The sequence below is a fragment of the Mustela lutreola genome, chromosome 17 (genome assembly GCF_030435805.1).
Source record: "Mustela lutreola isolate mMusLut2 chromosome 17, mMusLut2.pri, whole genome shotgun sequence".
Lineage (NCBI taxonomy): Eukaryota > Metazoa > Chordata > Mammalia > Carnivora > Mustelidae > Mustela > Mustela lutreola.
The window spans coordinates 39,254,850-39,274,189 of NC_081306.1; the positions used below are offsets into that span (position 1 = coordinate 39,254,850).

The 19,340-nt window shown below is 40.2% G+C and overlaps 1 protein-coding gene across 1 annotated transcript in view; it reads right to left on the reverse strand.

Annotated features, from left to right (window-relative positions):
• The window catches only part of BAIAP2L1 (BAR/IMD domain containing adaptor protein 2 like 1), a 91,954-nt gene that overhangs the window by 53,814 nt on the left and 18,800 nt on the right, over positions 1-19,340 (reverse strand). The window contains exons 2-3 of the mRNA XM_059155423.1: positions 12,215-12,290; positions 7,119-7,205 (exon numbers count right to left, since the gene is read on the reverse strand). Coding sequence (XP_059011406.1) covers positions 7,119-7,205; positions 12,215-12,290 — 163 coding nt within the window. The remainder of the gene's footprint in view (positions 1-7,118; positions 7,206-12,214; positions 12,291-19,340) is intronic.

The following is a 19,340-nucleotide window of genomic DNA, read 5'->3' on the forward strand; positions in this document are numbered from 1 at the left end:
TTCTAATGCTACAATGTTTGGCACAGAGAACAGCAAAGGAGGGCAGTGGTTGTGCTGCCTTGTTTCCCAGAGATAAACCCATGTGAAGGTTTGAAAAAGGCATCACTGAAAGAGAAAGTGCAGCAAAGAAATGAATGACAGTAATAACAAGAGTAAGCAGAGCTAGGGCACCCGTGTGGCTCAGTCAGTTAAGGGTCTGCCTTGGGCTCAGGTCATGATCCCAGAGTCCTGGGATCGAGTCCTGCATGGGACCCCTTGCTCCGAGGGGAGCCTGCTTCCCCCTCTGCCTGCTGTTTCCCCTCCTTGCATTCTCGCTCTCTGACAAATAAATAAAATCTCTTAAAAAAAAAAAAAAAAGTAAACAGAGTTAAGGAAGTAGCTGGCTGTGGGAGTGCTGACACTGTGGTCATTTGGGAGACTCTGGATGTGCAGCCACAAGAACTGAGTGAAGCCCAAACTTAACACAGTGAGCAAAGCAGCTGTGAGAACAATGAAGATGTTTCAGAGGAAGTGCTATCAAGGGAAACTTCACATGAAAAGACTTCTCGAGGATATCTTGTCCCACTGAAATCACGAAGGATAAAATGTTGGAAACTGATGCAAGTTTAGGGAAGAGCATGACAACCTGCAAAAGCACAGAGAAGAGGCCCGTCCCATATCTTGAGCTACAGGAGGAGACAAGCATTGTTGAAACCACTCAAGTGTTTTACAAATAAAGATGCTTTAATTACCAGTGTTTCTACTGTGTACCAAATAAATACTAATTTTACTATTTTTTTCATTTCCCTATACACTTCTAACTGAGAATAAGAATTTTTAATGTTTTTGACAACATTTTTAAAGGTCATGGGACAATTCTTAATGTTCCCCATTGATTATTAAGAAGGTTTTCGATGGTTTTTAACTTGCATGGTCATTTTTATGGTCCTGCACTGCCACCTAAAAGGAGGTCTGCAGGGTGCCTGGGTGGCTCAGTCAATTAAGTGTTAGCCTTGAGCTCAAATCATGATCTCAGAGTCCTGGGATTGAGCTCTGCACCGGGCTGTACGCTCAGTGGCAAGTCTACTTCTCCCTCTCCCTCTCCGATCTCTCTCAAATAAATAAAATCTTAAAAGAAAAAATATAATAAAAATAAAAAACAAAACAAGGTCTGTACGTAAAATTAATGAATTTCAGAATTCAGAAAAATACCAATAGAATAAACCCAAAGATAGTAGAAAGAAGAAAATAAAGGTAAGAGTACAGATTCATGAAATTGAAAACAAAGATACAATGGAGTGAACTGAAAAACTGGTTCATGAATAATCAGGACTAATCAAGGAAAATGTATGTGCTTACACACTTACATCACCTACTCTAACGCTACAGAAGAGAATAATGTCAATGAAAAAAATTGTACGGTTTTTGAGTTCTCAAATATTTGTGCATAAGAAGTGGCAACAGAGAGTCATGTTTCTGGTCTTCGAAACTTTAGAGTCCACAAGGCACATTATCTCATTTCATCTTCACACAGTTCAGGAGGGGTTACCGTCATCCCCCGTGGGCATGTCAACTGGCTCACAGACATGAAATGTTGCCCAAAGTCACACAAGTCGACAGCAGCACACCGAGGATCTCTTAGGTGCTGGGCATCCTGCTATCCACCAGCGTCTCAAGGGAAAATAAAATTTAGCCTGGCCTCCTTGTCCTAGGTTCTAGGATCTTTCCTGTGTTTCAGCTGGGGAAGGAGGCACTCTATGACCCACACTGACACTGATGTCACCTACCATACTCTCTAGGGGTCACCAACTCTTATAACCCTTATTCTGTCTTGCTTGGTACAGAGCACATCTTCAGGGACTCAAGACCCAACGTGCTTACCCACCAGGTGGAAGAAGGTGACTGCCAAGTTTACCCTTAGGGCATATTAGTCACATCAAGGAAAACACTGGGTTATTGCCCACCCTGCCAATCATGAAGGAAAAATCCATCCATGAGGCTCCCGAGGATGAGATGAGGCAGTGTATGAAGTACAGGACACACAGCAGGCAGGCACTTAATGAGATCTGAGTTTCTGTATGAAGCACAGAAGTGCAAGTGCAAAAGTCAAGCAGGACCTATAAAAGCCATATATGCTATATTATCTAACACACATTTTACACACACACACACACACACACACACACGTGTATATATATATACACACACATATATGTAAACTTCTCTGTAATTTCCATCCTTCCTAACCCTGTAACATGACACCTGGCATTTACGGTCAGCACCTTAGTGAAATCACCACCCCTTCCTAGGGGACCAATGACCTCTCATCACCACAGCTGCCAGCCTCTCTGCAGTCTTTGGCCACTGACACTGCTTCCTGCTCATCTCCCTCTTGAAAAGGTCCCCATTGTGGGGTTCCCATCTTCTTCCTCTTCAGTGGCCCCTTCTTGGCTGGCTGTCTCTTTTTCCCTTTGCCTCAGTCAAGCATGGTATAGTGCAAAGGCAAGGAACTCAGAATCTAAAGTTGAACCACCTATTATCCACCGTGTGATCTAAGGCACACCCTTCCCTTCCAGGTCTCACCTAGAGAGATAGGGAAAGTGTCTACACCCAACTCAGGGCTGTTGGGTATTTGAGATTAAGTAACACCCATCAGGCACTGGGCCCTGTGCCGGGAAGAGCCAGCACCCAGCACCCGACATATGCCGTGAGACATGCTGTATATGGGCATCCTCAAGGGAAGAAAAGACCGGAAAAGAATACAGTGGTGACAAAGTACTTGTGTCAAAGTGGTAAAATTACAGGTGACTTTTTTCCTCTGGTCCCCCAGTTTCTTAAAAATGAGGCTGTAAGGTCACACAGACACACGGGCAGAGAGGAAGACGAGAGGAGGAAAGAAAGAAAAGTAGCAGAGGCAGAGAAAATGCACCTCAGAGTTCATGATTACAAGTCACCCAAAGGCTGAAAAGAAAAACAAAAGGGCAGAAAACCAGAAACTGCCCCCAAATCCCTAACTCTTCCTCTGTGTCTCCACTTCCCAAATAGGAACAGACTGCAAAAGATGGCTATGGTTTTCAGCAGAAAAAGCAAGTATCCAGGAGAAGCAACAATTGTAATGTCTGAGGTATATACATGCTAGTGAAACCATACTCCATGTGGGAGAAAAACATAATCCCACAGAGACACAGAATGCCAGAAGCACTATGCAGTCCGAGGCACAGCTAAAGCAAGGACATTTGTAGAAGGGCTTTCCTTTCACTGAAAATTGCTGAAACAAGACCTTTAATACCTGTCCTCCTAGCAGCTATGTACTCTCCCCCTCAGATGCATTCCTTGGCTAACAATGCTGGGGAAAGCTCTCTGGCTGCAGGGTCATGAGACACGAGAGGATATATGTGCCGGGGCTGCCAGGGAAAGGCTTCCTCTTTGTAAAGGGCACAACTGAGAAGAAATTCCTCTTCCTGCTTTTGGATACAATGGGAGGAGAGAGGATGTGATGCCTAAGACTAGCAATGGCAGCCATCTTGGTACCATGAGTTGAGCTTGAGGATGAGAAGAAAGAGAGAAGGAACCTAAGCTCTTAGTAATCATTACCTAACTAGGAATCTGCTACTCCTGGCCTTCTTATGTGTGTTAATGAACATCCTTTATGCCTAAGCCACTATTAATTGGGTATGTGTTACTTTTAGGCAAGAGCATCTTAAAATTATTCACACAGTATTTGATGAGTTGACGTGTTAAGAGGGATATCTAAATGGAAACACCCAGAGCCAGGAATCAGAAATGGCATGGCTACAGCTCTGTCTTAGTGGATGCCAATCCAAATGACAAGTATTATATAAGCAAAAGGTGAATCACCTTTTTCCTCCAGCTTTTAGATCTTTTTTCCCCCTAATGTGAGAAGAGAGACTGAAATGCTCAGTTCTGCCACTCTAATTAACAGTCATAATACATTTGGCCAGGTTTTCCAAGTAGAATCCTCACAGTAAATTTCTATGAATTAGGTCAATATTTTACCGAGAGGATATTTTCTTCATCCACCTCCCAAAGTACAAAAGTATCAAAATAAATAACAGAAATTTCATGTAAAAAAAGTATGTAGAATCAGAAAGGTTGTCCTACAGCAACATTAAAAAATATTTGAATTCAATATTAAAATGAAAACTACTCTTATAATCTCAGTTTTAGAAAGGATAAGAATTTTTCAGCATCCCTTTTACTTCCTTCCTGAGCAAAAAAAAATTTTTTAAAGATTTATTTATTTATTTATTTGACAGAGAGAGATCACAGGCAGGTAGAGAGGCTGGCAGAGAGAGAGGGAAGCAGGCTCCCTGCTGAGCAGAGAGCCCGATGCGGGACTCGATCCCAGGACTCTGAGATCATGACCCGAGCCGAAGGCAGTGGCTCAACCCACTGAGCCACACAGGCGCCCCCTGAGCAAAATTTTTAAACTGAAATTTTAAAACTAGGATTTGCTGGGGATGGAGAGGAGGGACACACACAAGGTTTTTCAGAGACAATACTCTTCAAGAATGAAATTTTTGAATTGATTCATGATCTTCACATATGAAATTTCCCTTCAGTTTTATCAGGCGGGATTTATAATGTTTCATAATAAAGTATGAATACCAACACCAAAAGTCAGTAATTAGACAATAAAACCTTCTTGAAAAATGAGAGAAACAGAATCTACCTTAGGTCTCTTTCATCTATGAATTTTTAAGATTTTTTTTTTTTTTTTTTTTTTTTAAATTTTAGAGAGAGACAGTGAGAGAGAGCATGAGTGAGGAGCAGGTCAGAGAGAGAAGCAGACTCCCCATGGAGCTGGGAGCCTGATGTGGGACTCGATCCTGGGACTCCAGGATCATGACCTGAGCCGAAGGCAGTCGTCCAACCAACTGAGCCAGGCGTCATTAGTCTTTCATACATGGAATTTAAACAGACATAGGGTAGTATTTTAGCCTACACTTTAAACAAAATAAAAAACCAGGCACGTGAAAACAAGTTAAACACTGGGCGTCCAAAAGCAAAGCTTGCTAGGGCAGCACATTATTGTAAAATTGCTGTAAATGAGCAGAAAATTACTAACTATATGATGTGGGGACTATAAGCAAAAAGGCAACTTGAAACAAAAATAAAACACAGGGGGCGCCTGGGTGGCTCAGTGGGTTAAAGCCTCTGCCTTCGGCTCAGGTCATGATCCCAGGGTCCTGGGATCGAGCCCCACATCGGGCTCTCTGCTCAGCCGGGAGCCTGCTTCCTCCTCTCTCTCTCTCTCTCTGCCTGCCTCTCTGCCTACTTGTGATCTCTGTCTGTCAAATAAATAAATAAATAATCTTAAAAAATATATATAAAAAAACAACAACAAAGAAGTTATTTCCATTCCCTCCAAAGAGAACGCACATCCACATGAAAGAAATCTCACCACTGCGACATAGTTTCCTTGTCCAAACTGAAGAAGTTTTCAGCCTGTGTTTGCAATAACACAGTTGCTGTGGAAATGGCTGATTCAACATTATGAATTCACAGCTGAATAAAGTAAGGTGTGGAACAGAAATCTTATTTAAACAGTGACGAGAACCATAAAACATTAAAAAGGCAAACTTAAAACAAAACATTAAAAAGGCAAACTTTAAACAAAAAATTTAAAAAAAAAAAAAAAAATCAGAGCACCATATGGTTTAATGTAGGGGTCATACGTTTTCCCATGGCGCCTGACACAAATAGGATGTTTCTTTTTAATTTAATCCTATTTTTGGAAACCTCTAATCATCTCCATCATCCCAGTAAGTTTTACTATCTGCTTCTGTCTACACAAAGCAGCGTGTATTTTATTAAACGTACTCTGGTGAGGACAGAGTTTCTAGAGTACATACCTTGCCAAAATACGCACAAGTGACGGCACCAACAGAACACAGGTCAGGGCTTTGAAAAATTTCTGGATATAAGTATTCTATTTTACTAAATAGAGCAGTACGGACTTATTTATCACACGACATCACTTCAGGCTTAGGTTTCAAGACTCTTTACAAATGCTTCAAGAACCGAAGTTGTCAGAGAATGTTCCTGAGCACCCAGTTCCACTTCACATCCTGCAGCCCAGCCCCCAACCCCAGCAGTGTTATCACACCCTGAATTTGTTCCTCCACTTTTATGGGTCAGGTAAGAGTTCTCCAAGCAATCTTGAAAACACTTAAGACACTTTATACAGAAATGATGTGAATTATTTGAATCCTAAATGTATGTTCCCCACAAGCTCCCCCGGACCCCAGCTTCCCTTTCTGCTTTTTAATCAGAGAAACACTTTTCTTTAACCCACTGAGCCACCCAGGCACCCCAAAACACTTTTCTTTAAATACACACACTCCACCAATATTTTTCTGCTATTCTGAACATCTCAAATTATGGCAGACATTTTGAAGCCAGACCTCTTATCCCTCGTAAAATAGAACATATTCATTTAAAATAAAACATATTCATTCTTTTTTCAAGATTTTAAAATGATGGTTATGTGTGGGGCTATTAGAAAAGGAAAAACAGCAACTTTTCCACCCTTAAGAGAGGGCGCAGTGAACGGACTCTGTAAACAGAAACCTGGATACCCTCGGCAGCTGGTGGTGCTGAGGGTGTGGCTGCCCTTCATGTGTGCACAGGAGATCAATTCATACCAGCAAAACCGGAAAAATCACAACTGAGAGCAACTGTGGAAGCAGCGAGAGCCAAGAGCAGGACGTAAAGGAGTCTGACTTTCTGCTAGGTGAGTCACAGGAAACACTCCTGCCAGAGTCAGGAGGCCTGCCGTACCTATCTCCTTAAGAATGTAGGTCAAAGCTCCCTGGGCTTCATGCTCCAGGGATCCAAGGGGAAGGGCTAGGGCCCCAAGTTTAGAGGCAGAAGCCCAATTCCTAGGGAGCAGGGAGGCCAGCCACTGGCCTTGGCCTGCCCTCTAACTAAGCCTCTACTTTCGACAGACCACAGCAAACTCAGTCATCCTAGAAGTGAACAAACTGGAGTACTAGGCTAGCTCTTCTTACTATTCTGGATTTGGGCCACTTCATATGTTCTTGTTAGGGCTCCCAGGAGGAAAGGCCCTGCAACCAGCTTGACTTGTGTTTGTATATAACGGACAGCCAGCTTACCCAGCTCTGTCGACACCGGGGACCCGGCGGCAATCTCACCAATCTTGGCCACTCCATCGTAGTATGCTTTTCCTGCAAGGATCATAGCTAGACAAGGGAAGGGACACAAAAAATCATCACTTAGACAAAGAAAAGAGAAAGTGCCATGGAGGTTTGCTTCCAAATACCTCTCAGTCCCTTCTGGCTGCAGTAAGGTCTGGGCTGTGCCAAGGGCAGCTTTCAGAAGGCAGGGCTGGTGCTTAATAGCTGTGCCAGGGACAGGGATCTCTCCACTGCACTTCCAAAGGCCCCCCACTCAGTGGAAAACCCTATAGGATCCTCATCTTAGGATCCTGGGGAACCTTCAATAGCAAGCTCCGGAAGTCCAGAAAAAGCCCTGCTTTCATCATGATGCCAGTTCCAGAGTGGATGTGTTTTCAATATCAAATAAGGGCTGCAAACACATCCACTCCAGCAAGAAATCTTGCCTCAGCCGGTTATTCTACAGCTCCATAGGTCTGCAACATTATTAGTTAGAAGAACTTATATGCGGTGCCCCGCGAACCTGGTCTTTTTTTTTTTTTTAAGATTTTATTTCTTTGACACACAGAGATCACAAGGAGGCAGAGAGAGAGAGAGAGAGAGAGAGAGAGAGAGAGGAGGAAGCAGGCTCCCTGCTGAGCAGAGAGCCCAATGTGGGGCTTGATCCCAGGACCCTGGGATCATGATCTGAGCTGAAGCCAGAGGCTTTAACCAACTAAGCCACCCAGGTGCCCCTGAGAAAGGTATTCTGAGGGGCACCTGGGTGGCTCGGTTTTAAGCCTCTGCCTTTGGCTCAGGTGACGATCAGGTCAAGGTCCTGGGACTGAGCCCCACATCAGAGTCCTTGCTCGGTGGGGAGCCTGCTTCTTTCCCCTGCCTGTCGTTCCCCCTGCTTGTGCTTGTTCTCTCTCTCTCTCTTGCTTGCTCTGTGTCAAATAAATAAAATTTTTTAAAAAAGAAAGAAAGAAAAAGGTATTCTGAGCCACAACCAATAATATATTTGTTGCCAGGGAAAAAAACCCGAGATTTAAAATACATTATCATTCTAAAAACACAAAAGAATGACCTGAAAAATAATTGAAGGTTCTATCCTGCCCCCACCAACTTTCTGGCAGAGACAAGGGAAACTTTCATTGCTGTAGAAATTAATCATCTTAAAATAGTAGCTCTCCTTTCAAACTGATTTGATGACTATATTATAAGGTACAAAAATCTGTTTTTGATTTTTCTTTTCCTTTCTTTTTCTTTGGGGAGAGGAACTGAGGGCAAGAGAAACCTGAGTTTGAATTCCACCTTCACTTCTAATGGCATGACTTCCTTGGGCAAGGTAGCTATCCTTTCTCAAACAAAGGATGGTTATTTATAACATGTTTTAATGGGACGCCTGGGTGGCTCAGTGTGTTAAGCCTCTACCTTCAGTTCAGGTCATGATCTCAGGGTCCTCGGATTGAGCCCCGCATCAGGCTCTCTGCTTGGTGGGGAGCCTGCTTCCCCCCACCACCCCGCCTGCCTCTCTGCCTACTTATGATCTCTCTGTCAAATAAATAAATAAAATCTTAAAAAAATAAAAATAAAATAAAATGTCTTAATAGCATGACCACTGAACAAACAAATAAAAAAGTTATTAATACGAATTCCTTCTTTCATTTTACAACAACCAGGCTTTTCAGCAAGACCTAGCCTATTTAGGGTGATTTTGAAGAAAATTTGTTTTACTTCACTCAAAGATGAACTTTGAAAAACACAGAATTTTGGAGCTAAAAGAGCCCTTAAGAATCTCTAAGATTCCTTTCCTTTTACTGTGAGGAAAACCAGAGACCAAACCAACTGCTTTCCCCCTATTTTATGATGGGTATTGTTTTAAAATGGTGAATTAAAAAGGCATTTCAAGTATAAAAAGGGGGAGGTCACAGAACAAATTATATACAAGTCCAGCTGAAGATATTACTGGCCAAAAAAGTAGTATTTTCATGGCAAATTTATCCATTTCAGCATTTCTTGTTGAGTTAAAAAGTTACAGATGTTATGGCTTTACTATATGTGTACAAGTTTAACAACTCTAACACTCTATTATACAGTTATTTCAGAAGTCTGAGAATAACCTTAAAGTATAATTGTAAAAAAGAACAATAACAAGTAGCATTTGTGTGGACCTTCCATGCCATTAGTTAAGTTCTTCAAGAATATGAAGATGTTGGTCAGTGGTACTATCACCCTGTTTCATGAAGGAGAGTGGAGTGGAGATAAGTTGGGACATGCCCAAGGTCAGTGGCAAATTGAAGGGAGTGCGTGAAACTCCAGCAAAGGTCTCCTCCTCAGTTCTAACTTATAGTGCTTTTTGACTCTCTGATCTCAGCTAGAAGAGAAAAAGAGAAGACTCCACCTAAAAACAAGGTGGGTAGCCAATAAACTGTCAAGCTAATATGTGCAATATTTTAATGTGAAAAATTTTAAGATACTGATAAAGCTGAAAAGCAGATCAGTGGGAGAACAGCATAAAGGTTTACACAATATATAAACAAAATTTTTGGTTTGCCTTCACACATTACACCGACATTTTTCATTAACTGATGACTTATGTTTAAAACTAACCACAGAATGGCAAAATACTCTTGCTATTACCATAAAGTGGAGTTAACTTTAAAAACTATATAATTTATCCAGAACTTAATAAAGAAGCAAACAATATTTTCATAATTTTGCCATCCCCACTTTGTGAATACATTAAGAGTTTCTATCATTTGTTGTCTTAAGGAAACAAAGCATATTTGTTCTATTTTAGTGGCTGACCAAATAATTCACCAATCTAATCTATATACTTCTGCCAGATAACTTTTTAAGATATAATTTGTTTAGGTTACAATTCTGATCAAAACTTTTAATAGCCTCCACTTACACTGCCCATAGTGTAAGCCCATACGCCACAGAGTTCATGATAGATTTGTACAGTAATGGCCTTCAATAAACCACAACTCACAGAATTCCCAACCTTTGTAGTCACCTACATATTAATGGATGGCTTGGTCACCTGACTTGCCAGTGGGATGCCAGCAAGCATAACTCCCTCAGGTGTGTGCGTTCTTGCAACAGCCTGCTATGCCCCCAAGAGGGAGGGAAGGAGTCCAGCATCCCTGGCTGACTACAGCTGTAGGATGGAACCCCTGGGGCTAGAGACCTGCACTGCCTTTACAGGACCTTGAGAAATAATAAATTATTGTTGTCTTAGGCCACCAAGTTAGGGACCTTTGATAACTTGACAACAGGTAACTGACGCTGCATTCAAATGCATTAAGAACCTGACCCTACTCCACTTGCATTTTACTATTTCCCAACAGCTTCCCACCCATGCCAGTGTGGACCTCAGATCTAGGCTTGGATGAGGTCTTTTCTGCCTGAAACCTAACATTTGTCAGCTAGCACAGCTCCTACAAGGCCCACTGCCTGCTCTATTTCCTACCAACCTTCACTATTCAAATTTCTGTGACACTGCTCATTCCACGCTCTTTGTTAGCTCTTTGTTAGCTCTGCGTATTGTCTTGATTTATGACCTAAGGGCTGACTGCACATCTGGCATCCTAAACTATGCTACAAATTCTTAATAAGGACTTTACAAATTCATCTTGATTTCTCAATGGCTTCAGTAAAAAACAGATGGCCTGCAAAAAAACAAACAAACAAAAACAAAAACAAAAAAAACCTGGAAATACTTTACAAGTACAGAATAGTCCCTTTGGGGAAAAGCCTTGTTAGTTAGCCAGAGACTAAGCTGCTGGCAAGTCCTTGAGTCACCTTATAAAACTGCCTCAGAGAGGTAGCAAGTGCTAGAAAGAAAAAAAAAAAAAAAAAAAAGCAAACAAAACACTGCAGGTCATGGTGATTTCCTTCACACGGGCATCTAAGGCAATGACTTTGTGGCCTTGTGACTAAGCAGTCATCAAGGGAGAGTCAGCTGTGCAAGAATTCTAAAACAAGTCTCCGTCCTGTTCTTTGAAGGGATGAGGGGTTACCTATAAAAATCACTGATACTGCACAAGATAGTAAATAAGCACTTTACTTTTCTATGACTATGACAATTGGACACCTGTCAATCGAAGTCTAGCTACAATACCCCCTTTTCCTGGGGCACGCTTATGCTCAGGGTGTGTAAGGTCAGGGGTTTATTCTCAAAATTTCAAGAGGGAGCAGCCAAAAGTGGGCCATGGTGAACAGGAGAAACAAGCTATACATAAAAGACACAAAACCTGATCTGAAGTGTTCAAATCTACAACTGTTGGAAACTAAATTTATTCACGTTACTTGGTGGTCTTAGTGAACCAGGGTAGAGGGTGAAACTGGGGTCTGAATATTTTGGGGGTGATACTTGTTACATAAGGAGAATTGTTTTGACCATGTTAGAATTTGGTGATTATTAGCATCTCAAGTCTTTAAGGTGATCATTGATAACATTCACCTTCTAGTAGGGAAATGCATGTGTAGATGCAGGTCAGCTTTCTCAAATGAAACCTCCTGAAACTAGCAAACAAGTTTGGTTCACAAAGAGAGACAATAGCAAATGCTTGAATTCATTTTATAGGAAGCACTCATTTTGAAATGAGAATCTAAGTTCAACCTTTAATTTAGATGTTTTTCCATTCAGGATAAAAATGCGCTGATATCACTATCAAAAGTTATACACCCAAAGGCAAGAAATTCTTTATAAAGATAACAATTCCTCTGCTACAAAATACTAATAAATATTTTAAGTACACATTTCATATGTTATTAGTTCACAAAGAATTTGTTTAGCAAAGTGGAAAACATATTGACGGTAATGATATAAAATACTGAGTTACATCAATAACCTGATTTGATCATTAAATGTATCACAACAGTCAAAAGACTGTTCCATCGTCTTCCTTTTATTCATTTCAAATACACTAATATCCTATCATTGTAAACTTCCATAGAATTAAATAATTTCTACCAACTTAAAGATATTTTAAAATTTCGCTATTAAGCACTTCAAAATAAGTAAAATATCATCTGAATGGTTTTTATATGTGCACTATATTTATAAATTCAAAAAAGAGACTTACCATTAACAGCTTTTTCATAATTTTTTCCTAGGTTTATTAAATTTCGTAGCCCAGGATTGAACTGCTCCATAACATTCTGACAAATAAAACAAACAAATTAATAAAGTAAGCAAACAGTACATCAAATAATTTTTAGATTCTGTCACTACACAGCCTGGGATACCTATGTATGCTTGACAGTACAGTCTACAAAGCCATGAACGTTTATTCCGAAATAATAAAGAGCATATATTTCCTTACGGATGGAACAGGGTTCTTACACCAGCAAGGCATGTGTAATCCTGGCAGTTTTCCATTGCCCAAGGGCTGCCTAGAACCTACTGTAAATAGAGCAAGCAGCAGACATGCATACCTACAAGCATACCCTACTGGGACTATGCACCCAGAAGCTGATGCTTCCTTTGGGTTTTATGTAGGTTAATGGTTGTCGGGCTAGTGTTAAAAACAGGTGCACATGATTGGAACTTAATTATATGAGCAATGCCTTGGTTATCAATTGAACAGAAATTTCTAAGAGATCTTGTTCATTCATTAAGTACTCATGTAGTAACCACCAAGTGGTAGGTCCTATGCACACAGTAGATGGGAAGGGACGGTTTCCTTCTCCTGGATTTCATGATGTCATAGCTGTGAAAATGTTATGGTTTTCATTTCTAAAAGTGTCATTCCTATAGCACTATAAAGTAATAAACATCGAGACAAATACTATGGTAAGTACTGAGACAGGCAATAATTTAGACAGTTGTTCTAAACTTAAAATATCCTAAATCAAAGTAGACACAATAGATCATTCTTATGGGCTCTGTCTTCTTGACTTAGAACACATGGCAAATGAATGTATCTACAAATACATTACACCTACGAATAATGAGCTTCACAGTATTAATCATTCCAGGCACACCACTCAAGTCTCCTTACCCACCCCCTCAAAATGTGAACCCTGTTTGTAGAGGACCAAGCAATAAAAAAAATGAAAAATACCCAACATTCAAAGAGGCAGATACTTGATATACATGCTCTCCTGGATAAAAAGGTTCTCCTTTATAAATCAGTACAGAGAGAACATAACTTATTTTATCAAATAGTGATAAAGGCTTATCATGAAAAACAACCCCAGGCTCAACCTTCCCTCAAACCTGAACTTACTCCCAAGAGCACTTTCAACTAACCCGCTATTCTTGTATTTATTTCCAAAGTTTGGGATAATATTCTTGATTTTTCAAATTTTGGATGATAACCACTGGCTTTCTACTACAGTCAGCTCTCCACACCACCCCACATCCCCTACTTCAATCCTTCCTACATAATTAAACAGCAATTTCCTGGTAAATTGATAGGGTTATTACGACTTTGTAAATATCGGTCATACAATGAAAGGAATGTACTAAGGATTAGGTTTCCTTTCTTGGTACAGTCATTGTTTCTCTTGGGATTAACAATCATTTCATCCCCCTCCTCCTAGCTTAGTTTTCCATGAATACACCTTAAATTTTTCCACATGCTCTATCACATCTAGCAGAAGTCTATCAGTATTTCTCAACGCACAAAGTTAACGCACAAAGTTATCAGCTAAGCTTCCATTCCATTTTCCCCCAGAACTTCGTCCAAGGACTCTGTCCTCTTGCTCAGTCTGGCCTGACTGTCCCTGCCACGCTGTTACCTTTATATATCCCTTTCCGATCCCCTGTGTTAGAACTCTCATTAGCTGGACTCCACACCTTCCTCTCTCTTCATTTATTCCTATTTGCTGGAGATCATTCTCCAAGAGCAACCTAAGAAATGATGCATAAGAGATAAATTTGAGTCCCCATGTGTCTGAAATTACCTTTACCTTGACATTTGATTAATATTTTGCTGGGTAGAGTATTACAGAGCTCAAGTGATTCTCTTTTAGAATTTTAAAGATATTGCCTCACTATTTTTAACATCCAATTTTGCTATTGAGAAGTCAGCCATCATTTCTTCTTCCTCTGTATAGAACTTTGTAGGGAGATGCTTATTTTTGGAAGCCCTGTATACTACATAATGGTCTGTCTTGGTGTGGGAATTTTTTTCATTTATTTTATTAGGCACTTGATTCACCTCTTCCATATAAAAAAAAATTACATCCTTTAGGCCTGAAAAATGTTCCTATTTTGTTTCTTCTCTCTCCCTAATTTCTGGAATTCTGATGAATATTTTACATATCCTGATTTCTTCTCTAATCACTTCTTTTTTCTCTAATTTTCCACTTTTATTTCCCCATTTCTGACAGGTAACTTCACATACCAACTCTTATTATGTTATTTTATTTTTAAGATGTATTTATTCTGGGGAGAGGGAGGGAGGGAGGCAGGGAGTGCATGCAAGAGCAGGCAGGGGCGGAGGGAGGAGAGACAGAATCTTGAGCAGAGTCCCCACTAGGGCTCTTTCAGAGTTTTTAGTTATTCTCCCGTCCCCCACCCCCATTTCTCTTCAGGATTTATTTGAGAAGTGAGTGAGCATGAGAGCAGGGGAAGGGTCAGAAGGAAAGAAAGTTCAAGCAGACTCTCCTGCTGAGTGTGGAGTCCAGTGCAGGGCTCAGTTCCACGACCCATGAGATCATGACCTGAACTGAAACCCAGAATTGGATGCTTAACCAACCAAGTTAACCAGGCACCCCTGGTTATTCCTTTTTAAAAGCATCCTGTTCTTGTTTTGTGAATATTGTCTCTAATCTGAATAAACTGAAAGTAATATCTTCCAGTTTCCCATATTATCTCCTGATTATTTCTTTTCACTGTTTGGTATCCATCTGTCTTTTATGTTGGAGGCTTTCAAACATCTGGTGATACCTGATTGCCAGTTCGTATTTAAGAGTAAAGCCCTAGAATGGTGGCTTGAAGCGTGTGGGTGTGGGTGTGGGTATAAACAAAAGGTGGTTGTTGACTAGCAGGTTCATTTGGAGTGACTGGACAAATCAGCTATAGAGAAACGGGCCCTGTGACAGTAACCAGGGTCCACTGAGTCTCTTCAGAGAAGTTTCTCATTTTCTGTTAAGAATAGGGGAAGAGGCAAATCACCGGATCAGCCCTCCCCATCACGAAGGGGAGTGGATTGGGAATTCCAGTTTACTGGAATGATTTTTACTGAACTCCCCTCCTCTCTACTCCAACTCCAGGGTTTATTGCCTCCTGCTGGTGTTTCCACATGGAGAACTCCTTTGATCCAACATATCCTAAGTTTAAATCTCCAGTCTGCCAGGCAGAGGGAGATGCTGGTAGTACTGGTGGTTGGGGTAGGAAAGGAAAATTAGCAGTTTAACCAAACTGTGTAACTCCTACTCTAGCCCTGGGTGTCCCTCCATCCCCACCTTCCGTGGGACTGCTCCTCAGCCTCTGGGGATGAATGGCTCAGCCTCCATCAGTTCTCCCACTGCAGATTCTTTAGGTTTTCTTAAGGCAGCTACCACCCCTCTGTCCATTTTCTATCACCCCAAATCTTCTTAGGTCTTTTATCAACTGCTAAGTCTTCTTCAAGTCTTCTTCAAGCCTTAACACCATGGGTTTATGGTACCCCCATCTCTTTTTCAAGATCCGTTGCTGTCAATTCAATGTATTCTTAGAAGAAAAAGGGGGGGAAATGGTCAATCTGCTTTGCTCAACTGGCAGTCCATCTATCCCATGTTTTCAGAGCCCCTTGTCTGAGCCCCATTCACGACCAACAGCCATAAAGCCCCAAAGCCAAGGAGGACTCCTCTACCAGTCTCTCTGTGAGATGGTAAGGCTCAATACCTGATCACAGGGACCTGTGGCTACAGCAGCTATGTCCATCATCTTTTCTCAATTCCCTCTTTTGTTTTCAGCTTATTTTGAAATCATTTAACATTCACAAGAGGTTGTAAAAACTGCACAGAATTCTCAGGTAGGCTTCCTCTAAATGTAACTTATATAACAGAGTACAGTATCAACACCAGGATATTCACAATGGTCAAAACTTACTAGCTAAACTACAGACTTTATTGCATTTACTGGTTTTTGTGTCACTCATTTGGGGGAGCGGGTGCATTGTTCCCATGAAATCTTACCACATATACAGATTTAAGCATCATCACAGTTATAGAAATATTCCATTAGCACAATGACCTCCCTCATGTTACACCTCTATAGCCACACCCTCAACAGTCCTGGCAACCACTGATCTCAATCACTGTAATTGTCATTGTGAGAATGTTATATAAATGGAATCATACAGAATGTGACCTTTGAGACTGGCTTTTTTCACTCAGCACAATGTCCATAAGAGCCATCCAAGTTGCTGGGAGTTATCAGTAGTTTATCCCCTTTTTGGGCTGGTAGTACTCCATAGCATGAATGTATCACGATTTATATATTTGGCCACTGAATATTTCAGTTGTTTACAGTCTTTTGCAGCTGCAAATAAACCCGACATGGACAATCACATACGGGCTTTTCTGTGAACATAAGTGTTCATATTTCCAGGATAAATATCTAGGAGTTCAACTGTTGTGTCACATGGTAGCTGTATGTTCAACTTTCTAAGAAACTGTTGAACTATTTCTCTGAGTGCTTGTGCCATTTTACATTCCCATCAGCAATGTAGGAGTTTCAGTAATTTTTTAAAATCTAGTAACTTCAGGGGTGCCTGGGTGGCTCAGTGGGTTAAGCCACTGCCTTCGGCTCAGGTCGTGATCTCAGGGTCCTGGGATCGAGTCTCGCATCAGGCTCTCTGCTCAGCATGGAACCTGCTTCCTCCCCTCTCTCTCTCTGCCTGTCTCTCTGACTACTTGTGATCTCTATCAAATAAATAAATAAAATCTTTTTAAAAAATTATCTAAAATCTAGTAACTTCATTAGAAAATAATTACTTTTTAATAAAAAGATAAAACTACTTTTCAAATATCTCTTTTAAAAAATTCTTATAATAATCTTACAAGACCAAGTCTTGATGTTGAGAACGTAAGTTTTTTTTTTTTTTAAAGATTTTATTTATTTATTTGACAGAGAGAGATCACAAGTAGGCAGAGAGGCAGGCAGACAGAGAGAGAGGAGGAAACAGGCTCCCTGCTGAGCAGAGAGCCCGATGCGGGACTCGATCCCAGGACTCTGAGATCATGACCTGAGCCGAAGGCAGCGGCTCAACCCACTGAGCCACCCAGGCGCCCCGAGAACGTAAGTTTTAATTAAAAGATAAAACTTTAAAAAAAATTTTTTTAATTTATCTCAGTGGATAAGTGGATAAGAATATAAGGAAACAGATACAGAGCTAACCCCCTTACTAGCATATAAGCAGTCATAAAAATAACCCTAGATCTGTGTTAAGATTATTCTTAGTTCAGCGTACCCAAATAAGGGGAAAATATAATTTGGTTTCTTGATATTATTCTTGAAATGCTTACATGCAAGTCCTATCTTAAAATATGAAAAACAATGAATTAATGAGAACTTCCAAAGTTAACACCAAGCATAATCCACTATCCCAATGATGCTACTGGAGAAAAAAAAAGTTAACTACTAAAACATGGGACTACAATAAGCTTCAGAGAAAAATACAAGTTTTTAAGCTTGAAAGTTCAACATATACTTCAATTCCTTATTATTTAGTTTTAGCTACGGAAATTTTTTCCCCTGGAAACTCTGGCTCCTTTGAACAGTGGAAAATCCATCTCTACCCTGGCTCTTGGCCATTAATCTAGTTATTTTAGCTCAAGTACATGTATTTTTAAATCCAAGAACAAAAAAGCAGTCTGCCTTTGAATTCCACGGTCTGTAAAGTTTTATAAGTAGCAGTGGCTATCTTTGTGAACTGAATGGGTCCCCCCCCCCTTTTTTTTAAAGGAGGCAGCTGTTGGGTCAAAGGTCATATGCTCTGTTAAGGCTTATTAAGAGCCCAATTTTTTTTATAGCCTAGGATTTAAAGAAAATCACCAGTAATAATAAACAAATCCATTTTAATGTAGATTTGGCACTAAGAATAAAAGGTCTAAGATACAAAGTACAAAAACAAAATAAATTATAAAAGGTACTAATGGTCCAAGAAACAACACTATTTTGTTATAATCAAAGCAAAAGCTTCGTATGTATTTTACCTGTTCTTGCCTGGCAAGGAGGGTAATTTGCCAAACCAGTTTCAACCAGAATGGGTTTCATTTCCATTCAGAGAGCAATATGGGTAGTCTAAACTAAAACACCTGGCGACATCACTGTTCTACTTGTGTTGAGTCTCCTATGAAGAAGAGTTGGTTCTAGGTTTAATCAGCAGGACTGGAGAACTAACGATTAGCTGTTCCAAATAAAATGTTGAGAAATAGACCATTCAGAACCTAGAAGGCACTTTCCGCTAGATTTCTAGTTGGTCCGTTTATCTCGCGCTTTTTTCCTCTGCTTCCTGTAGACCAACACATTATAATTTTAAACATAATTATGCGATCTCATGACGGCTTTAACTTCCTCACCATTCACATTTTTCTTTCATTTTTGAAAAATTATTACCTTTACCAGTAGGGAACTACAGACTATGAAGCACAAATTAATACAATTATGACTAGCCAGATAGTTAAACTGAGCTGACTTTAAATTTCTGAGAACTGGTTTCTTTACATTCCTTTTTCCAATTCTCTACATGACCAAGAACAAATTATTTGCTACTTCAGTGCTTTATTTTTCTCATTTGAAAAATGTGGGTAATATTTACACTGGAATAAGCTTTTAAAAGTGATTTAAGAATCTCTAAGAGTTTTAATGCGCTTCTGGTAACATTTATCCTTGAAATTTCCCATATTATTTTATTCTATACAATCTCATACAAATTAATCCAGCAGTAGCAAATGCTTAAATTAATCAGGACGCATTCTAAATTTCATGTGACAAGATTATCTGTTAATAAGGATTAACTGTTTGAGAATACTTCTAGATAGGCATCATTTGTAGAAAATCTTACTTCTTCAAGACTTCCTTGTGTTGTTGGAAGCTGCTGTTCCTGGACTATCATCAGTATTTGATTATACCCCCTGCCTTTAGGGAAAATATTAGTGAGTAAATTTGGAAATAAAGCATCTGCTTATGGGCTAGCAGATGGTCAGAGGAGTCCTATTTTTCATACCCATCTTGAATGGGGAGCATAAGCCAAGTAAAGGAAAATAAGACAA